Source organism: Hippichthys cyanospilos, chromosome 19, assembly GCF_059441005.1.
Source record: "Hippichthys cyanospilos isolate Australia breed blue-spotted pipefish chromosome 19, RoL_Hcya_1.0, whole genome shotgun sequence".
In the NCBI taxonomy this organism is placed as follows: Eukaryota; Metazoa; Chordata; class Actinopteri; order Syngnathiformes; family Syngnathidae; genus Hippichthys; species Hippichthys cyanospilos.
In genome coordinates, this window is record NC_142387.1 from 10,458,537 (window position 1) to 10,479,012 (window position 20,476).

The following is a 20,476-nucleotide window of genomic DNA, read 5'->3' on the forward strand; positions in this document are numbered from 1 at the left end:
GATTCACCGCTGTCGTTGTCCTATTTGGTGGGAGTGAGCCAGACATTAGCGGCTAATTAATCAATTAGTCACCCGGCTCGTGTGAATTGTGTTTGGCATGTGCATTACCTTACTGATTACGATAGTAATAACATCGTCTTTATGATGAAGGAGTCCAATTAACTAAGTGTTGTCTCCGTTACACGAACGAGTAGCTCGCTTATTATTGTAAATGTCCCTGTAAACTGGACAGCAACAGGACCCAAACGCACCATTCAGGGCCCAAATGATGCGTTTGGGGCCTATTTATGTGGGCCACGTGAGGGAATTAAGGATTTCTCGGCGCACAGGGGCAATATCACTAAACATTGATTTTACCAATAACATAAAATCAAGATTAAATTACAGATAGGTTTACGTGAATTGGGCGAAATTTGGCATTTTTTGACAATATTTGCACTTTGGGAGGCGGCGCTCCCGTCTAGGCAAACGTTGAGAATGTCGCTATGGAAACACGAGCGTAAACAGACGGCGGCTGTCGTAAAACGCCTGCTGTTGAAAAAGAGTCGCGAGAGAATCTATTGTGGTCAGACGAGCGGAGTAGTGAGCCGCTACTCGGGCGAGAAGACCGGAGAAGAAGCATGTTTTTTCTCTCCATTAAGACACTCGCTCTCCGCGGACACACATGGACACCCACTCTTTTGTGAAGAGGACGCCGGAGGAGCTTCTATATGAAGAGTTAACATTCGACATCCTAACTGTTTATCTCAGAGGCTAGCAGGCTAGCTGGCTATATGCACCGGGGAAACCTCTACTGGGAACGGAGCAGAAGAATCTCGCGTGTTGTGATCATTGGGACTCGAACCCAGTCGAAACTGCTTTTTTTGTCCTTATTCAGTTGCCTTGTTGTTCTCCCGATGACTCCCATGCATCAACTCTGAAGAATGCCCGAGTGAGAGCAGATCTCCCGTTCTTGATCGTTTTCTCCACTCAACCAGAAAAGAAGGAAAAGTCTCGCAGGTTTGTTTGCTTTTAACTTGACTTTCATTGTATTAACTCAGTTGGACTTTAGCGTTATTATTTCAACCTTTAAAGTGAACGTGATTTTTACTAGACTGGTTCCATCTTTTTTTTTTCGTTCACACGAGGCTTCGCGTGACACTTAAGTTTCTTTTTCTCTGATCAAAACAGCCGATAACATTTCTTCTCTTATCAGATGCCCTCATCCTCTCGAGTCGTAACAAGACGGGTAACATAACCACTAAAACGGCTGTGTGATGTTTTGCTGCAAAATAAGTTTTGTTTGTCATTTGAAGCTCCGTTTAGAACTTAATGCACCACCTGCGTTTCGAAAAAAATGCATACATTTGAAAGAACCATTGCATACCAAATCGCTATAACAATAATATTTGTGACTATTGCAGCACAAGACCCAAATCAGAAATGATAACGTGTTGCAAATACGGTACCGAAATGAATAAAAACCAACCCCCAAATTAAATACCCCGGCCCCATTTGGAATCCTGACCCCATCCTGAAAATGTTCCTATTAGGATTTTGAAACACACTTACCAGCATTATTTACATCCATTTGCTTTTTATTTGCATGACTCGGGTTGCTTATTTGTTAGAGAAATATTCCGAGATCTGAAATGAAACAAGATCTTTTTTGCATAAACATAAACCGTCCACGCCACCCGCAGCGATCACTGTTTGTTGCTCGCATAATGGAACTTAATTTCGAATGAAGACTTGTGTTGTTCCCCTGAAATGAGAATATTTGTGGTGTCTGTTGGTTATGACCCAGTGTGGTGGGGGTTGCCTTGTAATTGTAGCCTCAAAGCTCTCCCAGGAATAACACGCACTTTGGATTGCGACTTCAACCCCAGAAGCAAAATTAGAAGTGTGTAAAAGTGTGTTTATGAATCAATGAACCGCTGCACTATATGATCAGTTTGTTAACCAAACACGAGAGATTTCATAATTACCTGGTTAGGTTAGGCTGCATCTTGGAAGAAATAACTACTCGTTATTTAACAAACTTGTTGGAATGCTGCCCTCGGACTTCAGTATATTAAGGATACGGCTTTTTTGTTTTAGCTGCTGCTTGATTTGCTTGAGCCTTTAAACATCAGGTAAGTCTTTTACAATCAATCTAAATAAGCATGCAGACCTCAAACAATCGAGCACATCGTAATCCTGAGATCCTCAGAAACACACAGATCCCAGGATTAATAATTTCCCCGAGAGAGAAGAAGGGAAGCTGCTGTTAATTGGTGCTGATTTTTGAAAAGCCTTAATGTTCCTCAAGGAGTGTAAAACGCTACTGTCGTTAGGGTCCTCTCATCGTCTGCCGCCCTCGCTCTTTCTCCTGTGAGTTTTTTTTGTGTGTGTGTGTTTGCGATCAAACATTATTGACTACCCCAGTCAATAACCTTGGCAACTGGAGCTTGGCGTCGCAATGACAGCTGGGGTGGGAAAGTGGAAGCCTCTTCTGATCTTTCAGCTAAAGCCGCCTGCAAACAGCGTTAAACGCTTTTGTTTTTTCCATGCGTGGGCTTTGAGACTTTTACTCTGAATTTTGGGACCTTTAAGTTTGTGGTTTGTGCCGCTTTTGAGAGATTTTTTCAGCCAAGTATCCCCTAACCAGCACAAATCAGTTTTGGATGAAAAAAAAAAAAAAAACAGCACTGCGCCATTCTTGTCTAACTAATTAAACTGTACTACATTTGTAATGGTTTCTTTTGGCATATTTGATTCAACAAATCAAGGAGTTAGCGTAAAATCCACTGTTTTATTTATGTATCTTTTGTGTAAATGTGTCAAGAATGATAATGTATATTTATAGAAAACTTAAAAATTAAAGGTTTACACTGTTTTGCAAAAGATTCAAGATAACGCAAGTTGCTTCATGTTCCACTTAATTTGCTATTTGAAAAAAAAAGTACTGTTCCTGTTACGGAATTAAAAAACATGAAATTACATTTGCTAATATTTACATAAACCCAATTAAAATCTTGCGTAGCCTCTGAAGTGCTTTCATATAAGCCCTGGCTTCTCTTAGCTCCATTTGAGAACCACTGCTTTAACATATATAGACACAAGTACATAGAAATAATTGGCATAGATCAGGGCTCATCAATGTGTCGGCTGCAGTTGACTGCATGATATCGCGCTACATAGTGGGGGGAAAAAAAAACTTGTCGCAAAAAAACGTTAGTCGTAAAAATAAAATGTCAGTTGTGACTTGTTGCTTGATTTTGTTGTTTATCAGTGCCCCGAATTAGCAATCTATCGTGATATCAAAACAAAAACTGTGTTGTTAACATTGGGAACTGCTTACTCTGGGAGAAAAAAAAAAAATCAAGGAGACTGCAGATCACAGCCATGCTTTCTTGTGGAACTTCAAAATAATAGTAATTAATAGTACTTTAATTGTTATGGAACATTTTAGCTTTGACGCAGTAGCTGGCCGTCTCACAATGTTTGGCAGTTTAACTATAATGCGGTAGATTGACAGGCAGCTCATTCTTGCATATATTTCATTGCACTTCAGGCGCAACATGCCAAAAATAAAAACTAGATCCTGTCCCATCCTCATTAGTTACTGCACGGTAAATTTCTCTTTCCTGCCTGGGTCATTTTACTCATCCCTTCCCAGGTGAAAGGAGAATAATAATGAGTGTTGCAAGAATAAATAAGATGAGCGAGTCTGACTCTTGTGTCTTGCTGCTGTTGGACAAATCAACAGTCTTGCTGTTTTTAACACTAAAACGTTGTACAGGTATGGACTAGGGAACCATTGTAACATGCATGCCAGGCCAGTAGGTGGCAGTAAGTAGTCCGACAAGACACTATGGTCATGCCAACTAATTTTTGCTTTGCCAAAGAAATTATCATCTGCCTACCATTTAAAGTAGATGTTGCTGGTGAACATTCTCAGCCGTTTTTGATGTCAACTCAAATAGTATACTGACACTTTACTCTCAAAACTGTTTTCAAAAATGTTCAATTTCAGTCTTAAGTAAACTGCACTCACCTATACAGAATGTTTTCAGTTTACAATGATTTTGAGGATACGAAAGATGCAAGTAGATATCAACATGTATCTCCGAATACTGTATATCATGATTTTATTTTCTATATTTCTGAAAAACAATGCATCGCACAAATACTAAGAAGTAGAGACTTTTAACATCAACTTTCGAAGTTTGACTAGCCAATACAATACATACCAGGCTGATCTTGTGGTACCTTCCTGAATGTCAATAGTCTCTTCCTTTTTCTAGTGACCTTATTAAACTTTGATATGCGGATTGGAATACGGCTGACAATTTAACATTTTATCGACTAAAAGGTTCTTTATTTCAGCCATTGTGCCAACATATGGTCTTAAAAGTTCGTCTCAGGTGCCATGAAGAGAATTGGTTTATCCTACAGCATCCGATTCCTCTAATATCTTAATCTCCATCCAGTTTTACTCGCCGAACAACGGAGGAGATTATCCCTAGAGGAAATTCCCTATCTTATCTGGCTTATCCTGTCAAACCTCGACGATGAAGAGTTGAAATATTTTAATATTACAGCCTCATGCGCTGTCCGGCGCAACCTTTGTCATTCCTTTTTAAGTCAACACGGGGCAGAGCTATCTCTATATTGTGCCCGTGTTTCTCTCCCGGTAATGAGGCATTTTGCGGCTCTTTGCATCTGCCCCAACTTGAAACTTGCATTTTACATGCGGGGCCCATTTCCTATGCATGAGGAGTGGGGCGCCTTTTGATTTGCCCGCCTTACTTTGCCTCACTTTCGTGCTCTACGAAGAGCGCGGGGGGAGTTTTCCCCTCCACTTTTGGTAATTCGGTGCTTATTCTAAACAGGGTTTTCCGCTCGGTATTGTGTATCCCTCTTCCTCCCTTTGAGCAGAACGCAGAGGGAGACAAGGCGTCGCCGGGGTAAGACTCAAGAGTGAGGCTAATTTGACACTGAGCACAATGTGGTTTGTCCTCAACCTTAAATTTCACGCGGCTCCTTTTTCTATTCTGTTGGGCAACATCTGGTGCAGAATACAGCGCGCCTGGTTACCATTTTAGGTTTTATGTGCCTTTGTCAAAAACCAAAGGGGCTAACCTTGCCAATGTGAACTCCAAAGAATCAAACGCTCTACGCGCCGCAAAGCTGTGACGGCACACTGTAAAAGACACAGAGTTAATGGCTTTCCAGGTGTAAAATTCATGAGCAGAAGCCGTATAAGTGTAATTACCAGCGAATAATATCCACATTATGGCTTGCCATTTACAGGCGAGCATTAAGGCTGAATGTTTTGTACTGTTAGTGTGTGTCACAGCAGCAGACCGGTGGATTTCTCTTGTATTCACACAGGCTTTGGGTTGTCAAGAAAAGGCCAGCCATGGTTTATTTGTGTCAGTGTTTCAGCCGGCGCTAAAACCTCCGGTCGCCTCGTTAATAGACACAAAAACTGCCGCGTGCGCTTTATCCTTTCGCCACGGCAATTAACACGGTCGTTGACATAATCCAGGTACCGCTCCGTATGTAATCGAGGCCTAACACTTGTTCTCTTGAGAGACTGCAAGACGCTACATGTTAGCTTGTTAGCCGCCTGCCTGCGCATCTCATTACTCCGCCGTGTCCGGGTCTCATCCGGGGGTTTGTTCATGCTCGCTACAGAGGTGACTGACTTCTACCCGCTCCTCCTCTTCCCTCCCGCGAGCTCCTTGCTGATCCTAGTTAAATCTCATATCTACTCCCAAGATCTGGACTGCCACGTCGATGCCCTAACCGCCTGTGTCAGAAGCTAAATAGCTTTTGATTCGATATTTTAAAGCAACGCGTTCTTCCATTTTTTTCCCCCCCTTGAGCTATTCACTCTCTTACTCCTTGTAGTGAAATGTAAAGGATATCCTTTCTTGGCCCGTATTGACATTTTACTGTTGGCTCACGCTGGTGTTCTTATTTTCTCTCCCCCAATTCATCTTCCTTTCCCAATTGAATACGATTATCTTGGAGAAATGGATTTTTTTGGGACCTTATCAAATTATCATGTTGGCTTTTTAGCGCAGGCCGAACGGGCGCTGCTCCTGAGAGGTTATTCTTTTGATTGTTCATTTATCACGCTGGAGACGTTTTGTAGAAGTCAGCGTGATGCTGAGGTGCAATTTTTATTTTTTAGCTTGCTTAGCAGTGTAATGCGCTTTTCAGACTTTAGAAGCATAAAGGATTGCCTTGTATTTTTCAACATCTGACATAACTCATCGTATTGTGTCGCTGACATTGTATACTAAATGTGCCCTCAACATTATTCACTTGTAAAGCCCTAAAAGTGGTGATGTTTTTTTATGATTTCATAAATCAATGAATGGCATCCGCATGTGACAGATCACCATTCAGGCTTTCCATCTTGTTTATGGTACTTTATATGCTCACCGTGTTTTTATGGTGAGAGCAGACAGCATGCATAAATCTTGTTTTCTCTTTTTAAAAAGAACAAGCAGTGCAGTTGTCTCTACTTCCCCTTAATTAGATTTGCTTCATTTTTAGGGATGTTGCCCTCGGTAGGCTAAGACAGCAGTGGGTGCAGTTTCTTATCGGAGGCCCCGCAGCTACAGTACTTACTTGGCCACCTCAAGCTCTCTGTCGTGAGGCCACATCTCAGCTAGTAAGCTTGAAGGCCGAACACAAGGAATCAGTCAGCTCGCGTCGCACTAATCTGCTTCCTCGTTAGCCGCGCCCTCACTCTAGTCAGCTGTCCTAATAGTCATGTCCTAATGAGCTCTAATTGAAGATGGCTAATTTGCATGGCTGGCCTCATTGTCTTTCTTGAAGCATCTTAAAGCTTTAGCTGTTCAAAAGCTGATTGGGAGTCTTACATGATTTGGTCTTGGATGAACTCTCTTGTCCCTGATCCCAGATTGGAGTAACTTTTGTTTTGTATCAAATTCTTGTCACAGTCCATTGTGCCAGACACGGATGTATTTGCATGATGACAATTTTTTTACTCGTCAGCCGCAAGCACAGGGGCGGGAACAAGGGTCATTTTTAAAAGAACATTAGCGATAGCAAAGCTGGCCAACTTTGATCAAAGATTGAACTTTGCTCTCTTCATAATGCAACAAGAGATTTCCACATTTGTAAAGGCATGAACAGGAAGTGATACAATCGCAGCATTTTGATATTCACTAGAGCACAGGTGTCAAACTCAAGGCCAAATCCGGCTCGCCACATCATTTTATGTGGCCCGTGAAATGCTAATTATGACTTCAAAGTTCTGGCTAAAATACCAAATTTGTAAGTTGTCTTCAACTTTAAAAAGTTTTTGGGGGGAAATAACAAGCATTTTTTTGTTACCAATCCCTTTTTTGAACAGTTTTTACTGTCCTCTAATCCCAAAACTAGGTAAATGTATGACGATCATATTTCAAGTTGATTTGACTTCAGTCATAACGGCCCTCCGACAGAAACTAGAAGTACAATCTGGCCCATGATTAAAATGGGTTTGACACCCCTGCACTAGAGGAAGGCGCTTTAGGCTTCATTTGATAGCTGACTTTATATCCCAAACAACTTGTTTTTATATATCTTTTTACTGCAAGTGCACGTAAAATTATTTTCCTCGAAAGAAACTATTGAAAATGGCACTGGAGGCTTTATTATGTTGGCCAGGTGCCATCTCGTATATGGAGAGAGCTACAGAAAGCTCTCAGGTGACCCAAAACAATTAGAATTTCAATGGTAATTGTTTATTCTCAGAAAAGTGCCTTTTGCGTGGTAGCACACATTAAGTATTCTTTTACTTGTAAGCTATGAACAAAATGGAGCGCTACGCTACTGTGATGTTCTTATTCTGATGAGTTTCCTGCTCTTTCTTTGCTTACAGACCTGCCGGCTGAAAGTAGTCTATAAACAGGAAGCCTCGTTGAACATGACTCACCAGCCACTGCCAGGAACTGTCAACATCGCCCCAGCTTGTGGCTCTAGATGCCAACCGGATGCACCATGACGGAGATGCATTGAAGTCAAGTCGCTGAAAACCATCTGGATACCTATCCCTCAAGACCATCCTTTCCCCACTTCATCCCGTCCCCCACCATGCTGCGCTTCCTTCCTCTCAAACTTGGCCGCGTCTACCGCTGTCTGAAGCTCCTGTTTGTGGTGGGACTGTTTGTCATCTTGCTGATGAACACCCATAACCTGTTTGCCTCGTTTCAAAAGAACGAGCTTACAGATCGACGCTTCATCAACCTCAACAAGTGTCCTGCCTGCTTCGGCACGAGCTGGTGCCGCAAGTTCATGAACGGCCAGGTTTCCTTTGAGACGTGGGGGCGTCTGCGTTTCCTCGACATCTTCAACGTCAAGAATGTTTACTTCGCCCAGTACGGGGAGCCCAGGGAAGGCACGCGGCGCATCGTACTGAAGCGGCTCGGCTCCAACCAGGAGCTGGCTGAGATAGATCAGAAGATCTGCAAGAGGGCCACGGGCAGGCCGCGCTGCGATCTTATCCAGGCGATGTACAAAACTGAATTTGCTAGGATCAATGGCGACGTTCGTCTTCTTACTCCAGAGGTGGTGGAAGGTTGGTCAGACCTGGTACACTGCCCTTCTCAGCGGCTGTTGGACCGCGTGGTTCGACGGTACGCTGAGACCAAAGACTCTGGCAGCTTTTTACTCAAGAACCTGAAGGACACAGAGAGAATGCAGCTGCTCATGACGTTGGCATTCAACCCAGAACCACTTGTCCTGCAGGTATTGTTTTTTACCCTCACTCAGGAGGTTAAAGCCTTTTTAATATCCATTATAGTTGTGGGTGTGGGCCAAGGAAATTTCTTTCTTTTTTTTATGTCTTTGGGAACTCAGAGATAAATGTTCCATCCTTTTGCTATTAGTATCGACAACCTAATGACAAAATTACAGATGTAAGGAGGAGGTAAATTGAAGGTGTACAACATGGTGCTGATAAAAATTGTGCAGCCCTTGGCAGTCTGGGGGATTTGCGCTCTTGAGTGCCATTATAGTTTAAAATATTCTTAATGTTGCGCGTTTCCTATTGGGTGTTCCCATGAACTTTGATTTTAATGATTCATGCCGCCAAGTGTTTCGAAGGTCAAGCTTCCGGGTTACCAATGGGTAAGATCACCAGCACAGTGCAAGCAAATCTGTTTTAGTGAAATGTACGGATGGAGTTCCTGTTCTCTTTCTGGTGTAGATTTAGGAGGAACTCTTGCACCCTCCCAGAACCTTTGGCAAGACGAGCAGTCTTCTACACGACGGTTTTGAGAGCCGTGGCCTCCTGATAGATGAGAAGTTTTTGCTGGCGGCGATATTGCATATTTATCACTATATGTAGGGCATCTTTGAATTATTCAAGATTGCATCTGTAAATGGTCCAAGTTGGTTTTAATTTTAATACACTTGTGTGTCCGGTGGGCTGCCGTCATTTATGAAAGACTTCAACTTGGAACATACGTATATCACAGGTCTGACAAATTGTGTTTAGTTTATTTTAGCGATTCGTTAATTTTAGCCTAAATGTAGACAAGCAACATTCCCCTAAGAACATCGTTTTCATCCAACCTAAATCTAGTGGGGGTTTTTTTTTTCTCCGAAATGATAAAATGCCTCATTTTATGTCTGTACTTTGCTTTTTGACACCTGATATTTAGTGAGCCATGAATCAGAACTAAGTCACATTCTATCTTAAATCCTCACAGCGTTTGTCCGTTTGTGTACAGTTCATGGTCTAGCTTTGATACTAAATGTGTATTTTATCATCTAAGGTGACAGAAAGGCACAATAAGTTATCGGAGAATCCCCCATCACCACGGCCACTTTCCCCATCCCCTGTGATTTACAAGCATCCAATCAATTTCAATTTCAATCTGCCATTGACCATGCCTTGACAGAACAACAATGGTCACAACCCGTGCAGACAGTCAATAACTTTCGGGCTGACCTACAACCCTCGCCCCCATTTTACTCATCAGGTTGGACACCTCCAGGCATTCCACAAGACAAAAAGCAAGATCAGCTTTTATATCCAATCGATCCATAATGCCTGATAAGCCTTTTGTGGTCGCTCAGCCTCTTCTTTTGTTCTTTCTGTCTTGTGTCTATGTTCTAGTTTTGTCAGCGCATTAATACATGCCCCACAAACTCTGGATTATTCCATCATTGTGGCCTCTTGCCATTTTCCTCTTAGCCAAAGGCTATCTGATTCAGACCCACAAATTCTAAAGACACGGCAGACACCAACACATCACACCTTCTCATCATATCCATCACTTTTCTCTCCACAGCGTGCTCTTTTTGCACATGGCTCATTCCGTAACCTCGTCTGTTTGATTAGAAGATCGTTTGGGTCACGTGGGCATGCCAAACAAATGGAGCAGATGGTTGGCATCGATAGCATATGGGGAAAACTCTTGAAGATTCGTAAATTGTGATGGTATGTTAGCTTCACTGGTCAAAACACACCAGAAGACTCTCCGCGCAAGCTTGGGCAGCAGTAGACCATAAAGAATTAATGGGCGCTATAGAGATTGAACATGCTGTAGCACCTTGATGTCTGTTTTTTGCCAAAGGTAATATTCGCTGTGTGGAGATTTGATTTTTAACATCAGGTGAGCAAGGACAAGACTTAATGAAAATCTTATTCACTCTGCTTCAATTTGCCTCGTCACTATCTTCAATAAGTTTTAGAGGCAATCATGCCAAGATTTATAATTTTCAGGTTCACCGTCTTTTGTACGACTGATTTCCCGCTGTTATTGTTTGGCAGTGTTTCTCTTTCCTCTGGCTTTATTCAGTTGAATAATGTGCGTAACATTTCTACAGTCTGCTCAGTGAGCCGAGCTGTGTCTCTCGCTCTCGCTCAGAATGCCTTGTGTTTTTGCTCTTTTGAAGCCACTGGCAGTAAATCGGCCCTGTTTCACTATGAGACACCAGGCCTCCTTTGTCAGTGGGAAACAATCTGCTCTGCTGTTTTGGCTCTGGTCAACAATGGCCCATTTTAGTGTGTTGCGCAGTACATGAGGCATACACAAACAAAGCCTCCGTGTCTCTCTCACGTGCAAGACCATTTGCCCATGGGGCATAAATATTTTTAGATGACAAAAAAATGACCGTGGCGAAATACAAAAGGCTCGTCAGTGTCCTTGTCTTGATTCCTATCAAAAAACTCTTTTTTGCTAATGAAATATATCGTTGCTATCTATTGAAAATGCAATAATTTGTTTCCTCTACATGGAGTTAATGAGTCTGTTACTTACTCGTAAGTACAGATAACCTTGGATGGAAATCATTGTAGTCTCATTTGCCCATTCACGCATTTAAAATCAGACTGATTTATTAAACATCGTACTATATAATAAGATAATTTGGAAAATATTTATGATTCCAATGCTACATCTACCTGACGTTCATCCATTCTTGCTTTGTAAAATCATCACTGTTGTTATCAGATGGTGAAGATCTGCTGGTGTTGTGGGTCTTCCTCCATCAGAAGAGAAGTCACATGATTCCAATTGATTTTACCTCTTATTCAAACGTGGTATCATAATTCAGTTCACACCAAAATCAAGTCATAAAGAAATGCCCAAGGCTAATTCCGAGGGATCGATCCGAGCATATTTTAACGCATCGCTCGTTTTTGCCCGCTGTACTCCACGCCGGCCTGCTGTGCTTGCCGTGTCGCCCTCTCACTACATCGTGAGATGGCTCAGTGAGCATAACACCGCATTAGCCAACATGGAAAATCATTTGCACACTGATGAGTGCCTCTTGAGTTCAAGCATGGAGCTTAGTGAAATGCACAAATTTACTCTGCCCTAATGCTCTTAATTATCCAAGTACAGTTTACTAAATTTTCAGGTAGCAGCTCCTCAAGCGACTGACCGGCCTAGTTCAAAAACATTCCTGGGGGCAAGTCATATTTGTTGATGATAGTTTGCCAGTCGCATCATGGCAACCCAAATTGTAATATGATTTAATGATAAAATTGCTCCTTTGGGCTTTTCATGTTTTGGAAAAACACATTGTCACCACGTACAAGCACTGTTCAAAGTACAAGTGGAAAAAAAAAGCAAGTCTGCGTCACTTTTGAATGGGTAGCACACTACAAAGGCGAAAAAAAATTGCAAAGCTTGTTTTACTTCTTTTTTAGTCGGAACATGCCTTGGGTTGTATGTATTTAGAAACGCTGATCTTGCTTCTCTCCCCCCACCCTTAGTTGTAAAGCTTCTTCCTATTTGCAGTTAATTTGCCTTTCTTGGCGCCTTCTCCTTTGGCTAAATGACTCTCTGATTCATCAGGTGATGCTAGCGTTTGATGGGCTACAGTACATCTGGCCCAATCGGAAATTAGTTTGATTTTGCCCAGTCTTCCATTCCAAATCATTAAGCTTTGCAAGTGGGCCAGAAACATGTGACTCCACTCACACCCTTTTTGGTCCTCGGCTCCGTTTTGCTCAGTGAAGCCGAGAATAGGACCTGACAGGCTGTGGGCTTCGCTCAGCCAGCGGTACTCTCCTCTCTTCCAGACTCAAATCTGTGCCGCTTTTCACCCCCCTTCAACTGCCACTTTCCCAGGAACCACCTCCTCAGTTAACACTCAGTCCTCGGCTGACATCGACATGCTCATCAGAACGATCCTGTCGAGTAAGCCATCTGTTTTTGCGCACAGCATCTGACACCAACTCCGTATCGCAGACCGAAGAGCCGCACGCATTTGATTGATGACCTTATCTTTAATGCCTGCTAAGGATCTGTACGTAAATATGGAAACAAACACTAAATTCTCTTTCAACAAACAGTGTTGCTGCATTGTTTGTTTATCTTTCATTCGGGGGGGAAGGAGCTCCGCTTTTCTTTGGTTTGGATTTTTATTGAGGTTCTGCATAATCGCTCACAAGCCTTACCTTCTTTAGGGACTGATGCCTAAATAAACATTAAAAAATATCCTGGCCTACAGAGGGCTAAAGGTGACACCTGAAGCGTGACCCTCTGAGATGTATTTTAAAGCAAGGTCCAAATTCCAATAAATCACCTGTTATTGGTAACAAATAGCTCTGCCTCCATTTCTGAAACCCTTCGCAATCTTGTTCTGAACACTTTATTGCGTAACCTTAAATCTACACTCGAGACACGCCTCATGTGCAAATGCAATCAAAGCCTGATTTTGCTTTGCAACTCTTTCTTTTCTTGTAATTGCGGACTCTTATTCAGTCCTGCCTCGCATCCCTTAAGGCGGTTTCAGTGGCTGAGGTCCATCAGTAAATAGTCTTTAGTGATTAATAATCTTATTTTGTGTCTGGCTCCCAGGGATCGTGGCACTCCTTTGCGCTGAAGAGAGAAGTTGTTTACGCCGCTTAACCCAGCTTCGAGTGCTCGCAATCCCCCTTTCATTATTCTTCTAGGCCTTTGTGTACAGACTGAATCCTGTTAGGATAGGGAGTTATCCGGGCCCAACTCCCGTCTCTTGGATGCCCCCATTGGATGGCTTCTCTGCTGGAAGGCGGAGGGCAGGGAAAGGTTTGATGGGAGTCCGTGTTGAACAAGCCAAGGGCCTTGTGGTGTTGTCTCCCATTTGAATGAGCCTGTCTGCTTGTGTCACTATAATCCTCCACAAACACACACACACACACATGCATGACAGCTGTGTTTGGTTAGGTGTAAATGCCTGTGGTTGAGCCCCCTCTGAAGTACCCTGTACCACCCACTAGCTCCCTCCTCCCCCAAATTTGAGCTTCCTTCTGTTATGCCAGCTACCCAAGCCCTTGATATGTCCACTGGCTTGCTCCCGAGGACTTAGTTCTTCAACAACAGAGAGTCCAACTCAATCCAGAGCTCTCGCGGGCCCCTTAACATGACCGCAACCAATACGGATAAGTAAAAGCGTCTCTTTGCTCTTTTACGTGCCCCAGAGATTCCACTGCCTTTACATTAGACCGAGACTATGCTTTTTAGCACATCAGCTTTCCCTCGGTAATAAAATTGTCTATCACATAAAGATCGAGGCACTAAGTCCCTGTCAGGGAAAATCTCTTCAAATAATACAGCAGCTTTAAATATCTGTATTCACTCTTAGTCACTGCAAGTGTAGCTGCCTTGGGGACAGTGTAACCTCTCTCTGACTGTTTGGTTCATTAAATTCTCTTAAATACTGACTTGCTCGATGACTATCTGCAGCGTGTTTTGGAGCACGGGGTCAGTAGCAGCAGTCGTCCGACAGTCACCGCCACTCTGCGGTCCCCCGAGATAATTGCCGGCTTCTCTGCGATACACAACCCTTGATGCCGACCTCATGCACACAAACCTCTGAACTCGGTTCCGAGCTCCAGTTGGGTTCCTCCCCAGTGTGTGTAGGCGGCACAGCCACCCAGACTGATTCAACACTGATGTGCCTTTGACTTTTTTACATTCCTGGGTTTCCCGGTAAAAGGGATTTATGAGGTCTTTGCTCGCTGGCTCAGGTTCATGTCAGCACACAGTTATCATTCGAAACTGCTAGGTATGCCCCTCACCCTTCTTTTCCTTCCTTCTCCATTCCTATCTGCTGTAATATTTTACCCTGTTTACAAAAAACAGTGTAAAATTTCAAAAAGTATAAGCCAGTCATTGTCCCCCAGACATTTCCCCCACATTATTCAGTTAATCAATGCTTCCCCATACTGATTTTAGTCAACAGTGTGTGACGTTTTATTTAAATGTAAGGACAAAAATCTGTGTTCAAACACTGTTTCACTACCCGACTGCATAAAAGCAGTGTCTAGTGCAAGAGCTACAAACTAATATCTAAATTGGATTCCAAGCTCCATGTTAAAGCTTAGCTAATTGATATGCTTTGATAGGACCTTTGACACACATTGAATGAATAAGGAAGCTGTGTGTGTGCGCGCGCATCACTCAAGAAGGAAGGCAAGAGACTGCATTCACCACAATAAACAAATTCCAACCATTTCCAATTATATGCAAAATATATTTAGAATTTGCAATATGGTTCAACGCAATGTAGCTCAAACACGCTTAGGGTTCTTTTCCAGTTTGAGCAATCGTTGCTGAACGGTTTTCCCTCTTCCCAGGAAGGCTGCGAGCTCTACAGAGGGTGACTTTGCTGTCTTTGAACAGCGTCCATAGTAATGAGGTAGACTGAGGCCATTCGTAATCAAACCACACTCCACCTCCTTTGTCTCGTTACGCTTTGACACTTAAAATGTGCAAATACTTTCCTCCAACTTCCTTTGCTGACTAGGAATTTACTGCTTTAAGAAGTTGACAACATTGCTGCACTATAAGGCGGATTTGGCAGAAACAAAGAAGGCAATGAGCAAGTTTGGGGGCAGATGCTATCTGCCGAGAAATGTCTAGTCGAATGTGTGCTTGGATGGGTCTTTTAATACCTGTTCCCTAGTGAGCCCTGGGCGCTCTTTGTGGGCTAGCAGACTGGATTTTAGACTTCAAATTGCCCCCAAATTGCCAGAAGGGGCTCGCAGCACATCCTCCATATGCACAAGGTGAATAAGAAATGTCTGCCCCCTCTTTCCTCTTCCTGACTCCAGCATGGCACTCCCAGCTCCACAGAGGAACATCTGACTCCACGTCAAAGATGAGCTTCTATTATAAACCAACTGAGTAATGGCTGGAAGCTCTGTTGTGTCTGACACGAACACGTATGCCCTCCACGCTACCTCAGAGTTGCCATTTGATCTTTGGGACTCCCCTCCAGAGTCCTGTCCAGACTTGATGTTCGTCAAAACATCAGAGTTTAGTCAAGGACAGACAATGTTGAGAATTTAAAACCGCACCCATAACTACTCCTGTGACTAACTCCTAATTTCCTCTAAGTAGCCACTGTTGCTAAGATGAAACCTTTTTTTTTCCTTTCCTTAAAGCTTTCATGTATAAATGCAGCCTTGCGCCACAGTACGTACTCACTTACGTGCGTAAGTGTTTGATTGGCTAGTGTTCTTGCAGGGTAGCCAAGGCAATATCTTGGGAGCCGCTGATGTTTACTCGGCCCCTGAAAAGAGGTTGTTATCAGCTCCGGTCACGTTGCATTTTCTCATTCATATGCGGCGGTATACAGTTTCACATAGACACACAAACACGCTCACAAAGAGCCTCTTTCGAAGTCCCGCGCACACGCCCGTGCCCTCCCCCAAGTTGTCCAGTAGAAGGGCACGTCTTTGTCAGCAGATGTCAGGACGCAGGTGTGTGTGTGTTCCCTGTGCCGCTCGCTCTGTTCGTTTCATCCTCTTCCTCCCGAGACTGCCCATTTGTCTGTGGCCCCGTTTCATTTCAGCCCACTCCAACCCCCCTACCCCCGGGAGGACGCCAGTGTGTCTGTTGTATTAAAGGGAGGGGAGCAGAAAGCGCACACACGTCCCCGCTCAATGCTGCTGTTGTGCACCGTCTCTACCTTTTACATTAGATTAGTAAGAGCCGGGCCTGGAAGTCAACGTGAGGTCACCTGCAATAAGAACACACTTGTGTGTTTTGGTGTGTTTACCAGCCTTCTTGCTTAGGCTTCTAACAATGCTTCGGATTGCAGTTGGAAATCCAAATGTATTAAGTTCTGCATGTTAAAGCAGATGACTTCTCCAATGTACGGCAACCGACTGGCAAGCCCTGACTGCTGTCATATGCCAATCAAATGAATTCATGAGGACAATTGTGACAATATTTTCACACTGCTGCACTATGACTCGATTTTCCTAGCACTTCTTGTTATGAAGGTTGTTGTGTATACAGGGGGGGACTTTATATTTAGAGTTTTAAGAAAAGCTCAATGCACACTAAAAAGCTTGCCTTGTTTCTATCACAAGTGCTTCAGTTAATTGACAACCAAGTAATTATCACATTAATTGATAAATATTTGATAATTGATTTAATAATTTAGAGACATTGTTTAATTAAACATTGTCCAAATTCCATCCTCCAAACAACAGTTTTGGCATAATGCAGTATGTGGAAAAAATGAATGGTGCTTGATAAATTAACTAAGAATATGGTGAAAGAAGGCATGCTCTCAACTTTTTTTGTCTATATTTTTATTATTTTAAGTAGCTTTAGTGCTTTACATACAATCTACTGCATAATTTTGCTATTGTGTTAGTGAGAGGCTACAGGATATTCTGACTACAAATATGAATTTTAAAAGGAGATTCGTCACAAATCGAAAATTGCATGTACAACTCAGATTGCGTTCCCGGTAAATTAAATATCAGCGGTGTGAAAGTATGACCACAATTTACTCGCCTGGGCATTTTAGATCGAGCGTGTGTGTTGTCAAAATGCTGATGCAGTTGTCCCATTAAGTTAATTAAATGCGGGGCGTTGACAGAGAGCCTCTCGTTGGCTTCTGATACCACGTTGAAAGCTAAAGCCGTCAAGATCTTAACCATTGCACGCCGAGCCAGGGAACCCACTCTGAGCTGTTTAGTGATGAGAGTTGACTTTCCATTGCCCATGCAGCCCAAGCTGGTGTTTGAAAACCCCACATTGAAAAATGCACAGCGTATGCCCAACTTGAGCAGATTGTCATCCTTTGGCAGGGACAGAATTTGGCGTTACAAAAGCTGTTAAAAGTTGCAGGGATCTGTCGTACCCAGTATTGCACTTTCAGCATTTTTAAAATGTGTTGCATCACCAGGAGAGACAAATGGTGAAATTTACCACCTGTGCGCTCCATACGCTCGCACTGAAATTTTCGCAATTCTGTTCAGAGATGGCACAGTAGTGCATTCTAGTCATTTTGTGCCCCAATCCCTCGCCCCCCTCAACGCCTCATTGCAGACGGTAATGGCTTCTGCGAAGTAACCGTTTAAAGAGCGCTGAGGGAGAATGATTGGTGGGACACGCAGCGTATTTATCAAGCTCGGCAATAGGAAGTTGGACTCTTTCATGTACGGCACTCCTTAGTCCTCGCTTTCAGTCCGATTGCTTTTCAGAAGTAAATATAGGCAGCTCATTGAAAATGGCACCCGCATACGAGTTGTGAAGACCTCCGTAATTGACGAAGCAAGCCGAGAGCCGTCAACGTATTGAATGAACGGCGTCTATGTTAAGATGCCCCGGCAGACATGAAGGCTTTCCCATAACAGACACTGACAGAAAGTCAGAAAGTAGCCTCGGGGTAATCATCCTCTTTCTACCCCCATCACCATACACCCCCCCAAGCTTCCGGCGCTCTACTTTTGCACCCATTCAGCCCGCAACCTGACAACAAAAGAGAAGAGAGAATGTTTAGCAAGGATGTCGGTGCTGGTTCATTTTCCTCCTCCGCTTGGCTTCTTCCATCCCCGTCTCATCTTCCCAACCTGGCTGCAGGAGCTTTGAGGGTTTTTTTTTTTTTTTTTCTACCCCAAAGCCGGTTTAGCCATCACGTTGGACAGGTTAAGTTTTGTCAACATCGCCAAGAGCTGCTTAGAGTTGCGTCAACGTGGAGCAATCCGAGGTTTGAATTTGGGTCAAAGGAAGCTGGCTTAATAGGGATGTACCACCAAATGATCCAGCTTCAATCTAATCTTTCTATATTCACTTTGTTTGTTTAGAAAGCTATTTTAGATATTTAACCTCTTTGATCTCTAATCCTAAATTCCTGTGGAATCTCTAAATCATCGTCACTTGCAACAACTTCCCCTTTCGTAGTTTCAATCTGAATTGAAATACTTTGTTCCATTCCCCTTTGCTGTCAATTTTACAAATGCAGAAAGTTGTTGAGAGGGGCTATTTATCCAAAAGTTAGGACAGAATTCGGAATGAGTCCTTGCCAAAACAAAACGATGAGTCGAAATTGAGTGACAGGCTGCTTGAAGCTCATTGTGCATCCTGGACACCATTTTTTTGTCTGTGCCCCAATTGATCGAGGTACCTCTGGGAAATGATTCAGCCGAGGCCGCACAGCTTGCAACTTATCCCTCTCCTCCCCTTGTGGTCTCGGATCTATTTTGGTCGCGCTAATCAGAACAAAATACTGGCGGATGGTGTACATTTACGCCACAAAAACCAACAAACATTTTTTCGTCAGAAGTATAACATCAGTGTTTTTGGAGGATATGCTTTTTTTGGAAACCTTAGATTTTCGTGCACCCCATAGTCTTTATTTGGCTTCTGTGTGGATGATTTTGGCTTGATGCCTTACATTCTTTTGCTCTAACTGGACTGATCCTTTTGTGTTCAGTTCACTTGGCAAATTACTACTCCTTCAATGCTGGAAGCACGGTTAGCACTGCTGCCTCACTGCAGCAAGGTTGCCCTTTCGATTGCAATTTGAAGCCCAAAACATTAGAGACTTAGTCTATAGTTTCTGCTCTCTCCGTGCGTGTGTAGTTTTCTTATATAAAAAAAAATATAAAAAATATAAAAAAAACACCAGGCAGTAAATGTAAAACAATCAAGGCTTTGATACTTACAAATAATAATAATAAACGAAAATATATAAAGTAAATTAAAACAAATGGCACACAGGGCAACACAACTAACTTACTTGTTTAGTGCAAACCAATGAAAAAATGAAGCCTTCTTTGAACCGAGCAAGTTTTAATCAATTCGCAGTCAAAATGTCATTTTCAGTCATTTCAAACTTAATTAATTCCAATTTTTTGTTCATCGTATTTTTCAAAATGGGTCTGAATTGACAGCTAGCAGGGTATATTAGGAATCAGGTGAGAAACTCAACGCCATTTCACAGTGGTAAACAATATATCAGGGTGAGGTTTTTGTCATGCAAACATGTGAGAAACATTGCCATCTAAAAGCTTTTACGGTGAAATTGAAAGCTGAAATCTCAGGAGGGTGTGTATGAGTGTATAAGTTGGTATAAGTGGCAGGCTTTTTAAATGTTAATATCGCAGAGGATCATCTTGATTAATCGTGGCCGCCAATATCGTGATCGCGATTAAAATTCGATTAATTGTGCTGCTGTTCTTTAAAGCTTGACTGGAGTATTGTACCATCCTCATTCCAAGCAGGTTTTTATCCTGAATTTTTATTATTTGTCATATACACTGCAATAACCATGCAGCCATCTGTGAGAAGACTGTATACGTTTAAATAATTTGTACTTTATCAATATTTAATGCGAGCTTTCCATGCATATGTAAAAGCCTCATCGCAGGCACCGCACGCCGGCAGAGCGTCGAGTTACCTCCGTTGACTGCGCGACACGGCGGTCAGGAGTAGTTCACACCACTTGCCAGCGGTGACATGCCGTGTTCCCTGACATTTCACCAACGCTATCTGGTTTCAGGACTAGGAAACACGAGTTTCCTCCCCTCCTCTGTCACTCTGCGCCGTCCACCTTGCCAGGAACAGGAGCCTTTGTGGTATCCGTTGCATAGGAAGTTGTGAACTGTTGTTAAACCTCACTCCAGTATACTATACATCCAGACAATGTGCTACTTTATTAAGAAAGGACGATTTCACAGAATTTCTTACTGAAAACAGTGCACTGAAAAATTTCAGAAACATGTTTATGCAGTCGTTATTTT

The 20,476-nt window shown here is 42.9% G+C and overlaps 1 protein-coding gene across 1 annotated transcript in view; it reads left to right on the top strand.

Moving 5' to 3' along the window:
- The first annotated feature begins 555 nt into the window (after window positions 1-555).
- The window catches only part of dipk2ab (divergent protein kinase domain 2Ab), a 28,165-nt gene continuing 8,244 nt past the window's right edge, over window positions 556-20,476 (top strand). The window contains exons 1-2 of the mRNA XM_088402244.1: window positions 556-999; window positions 7,871-8,736. Coding sequence (XP_088258370.1) covers window positions 8,083-8,736 — 654 coding nt within the window. The 5' untranslated portion in view covers window positions 556-999; window positions 7,871-8,082. The remainder of the gene's footprint in view (window positions 1,000-7,870; window positions 8,737-20,476) is intronic.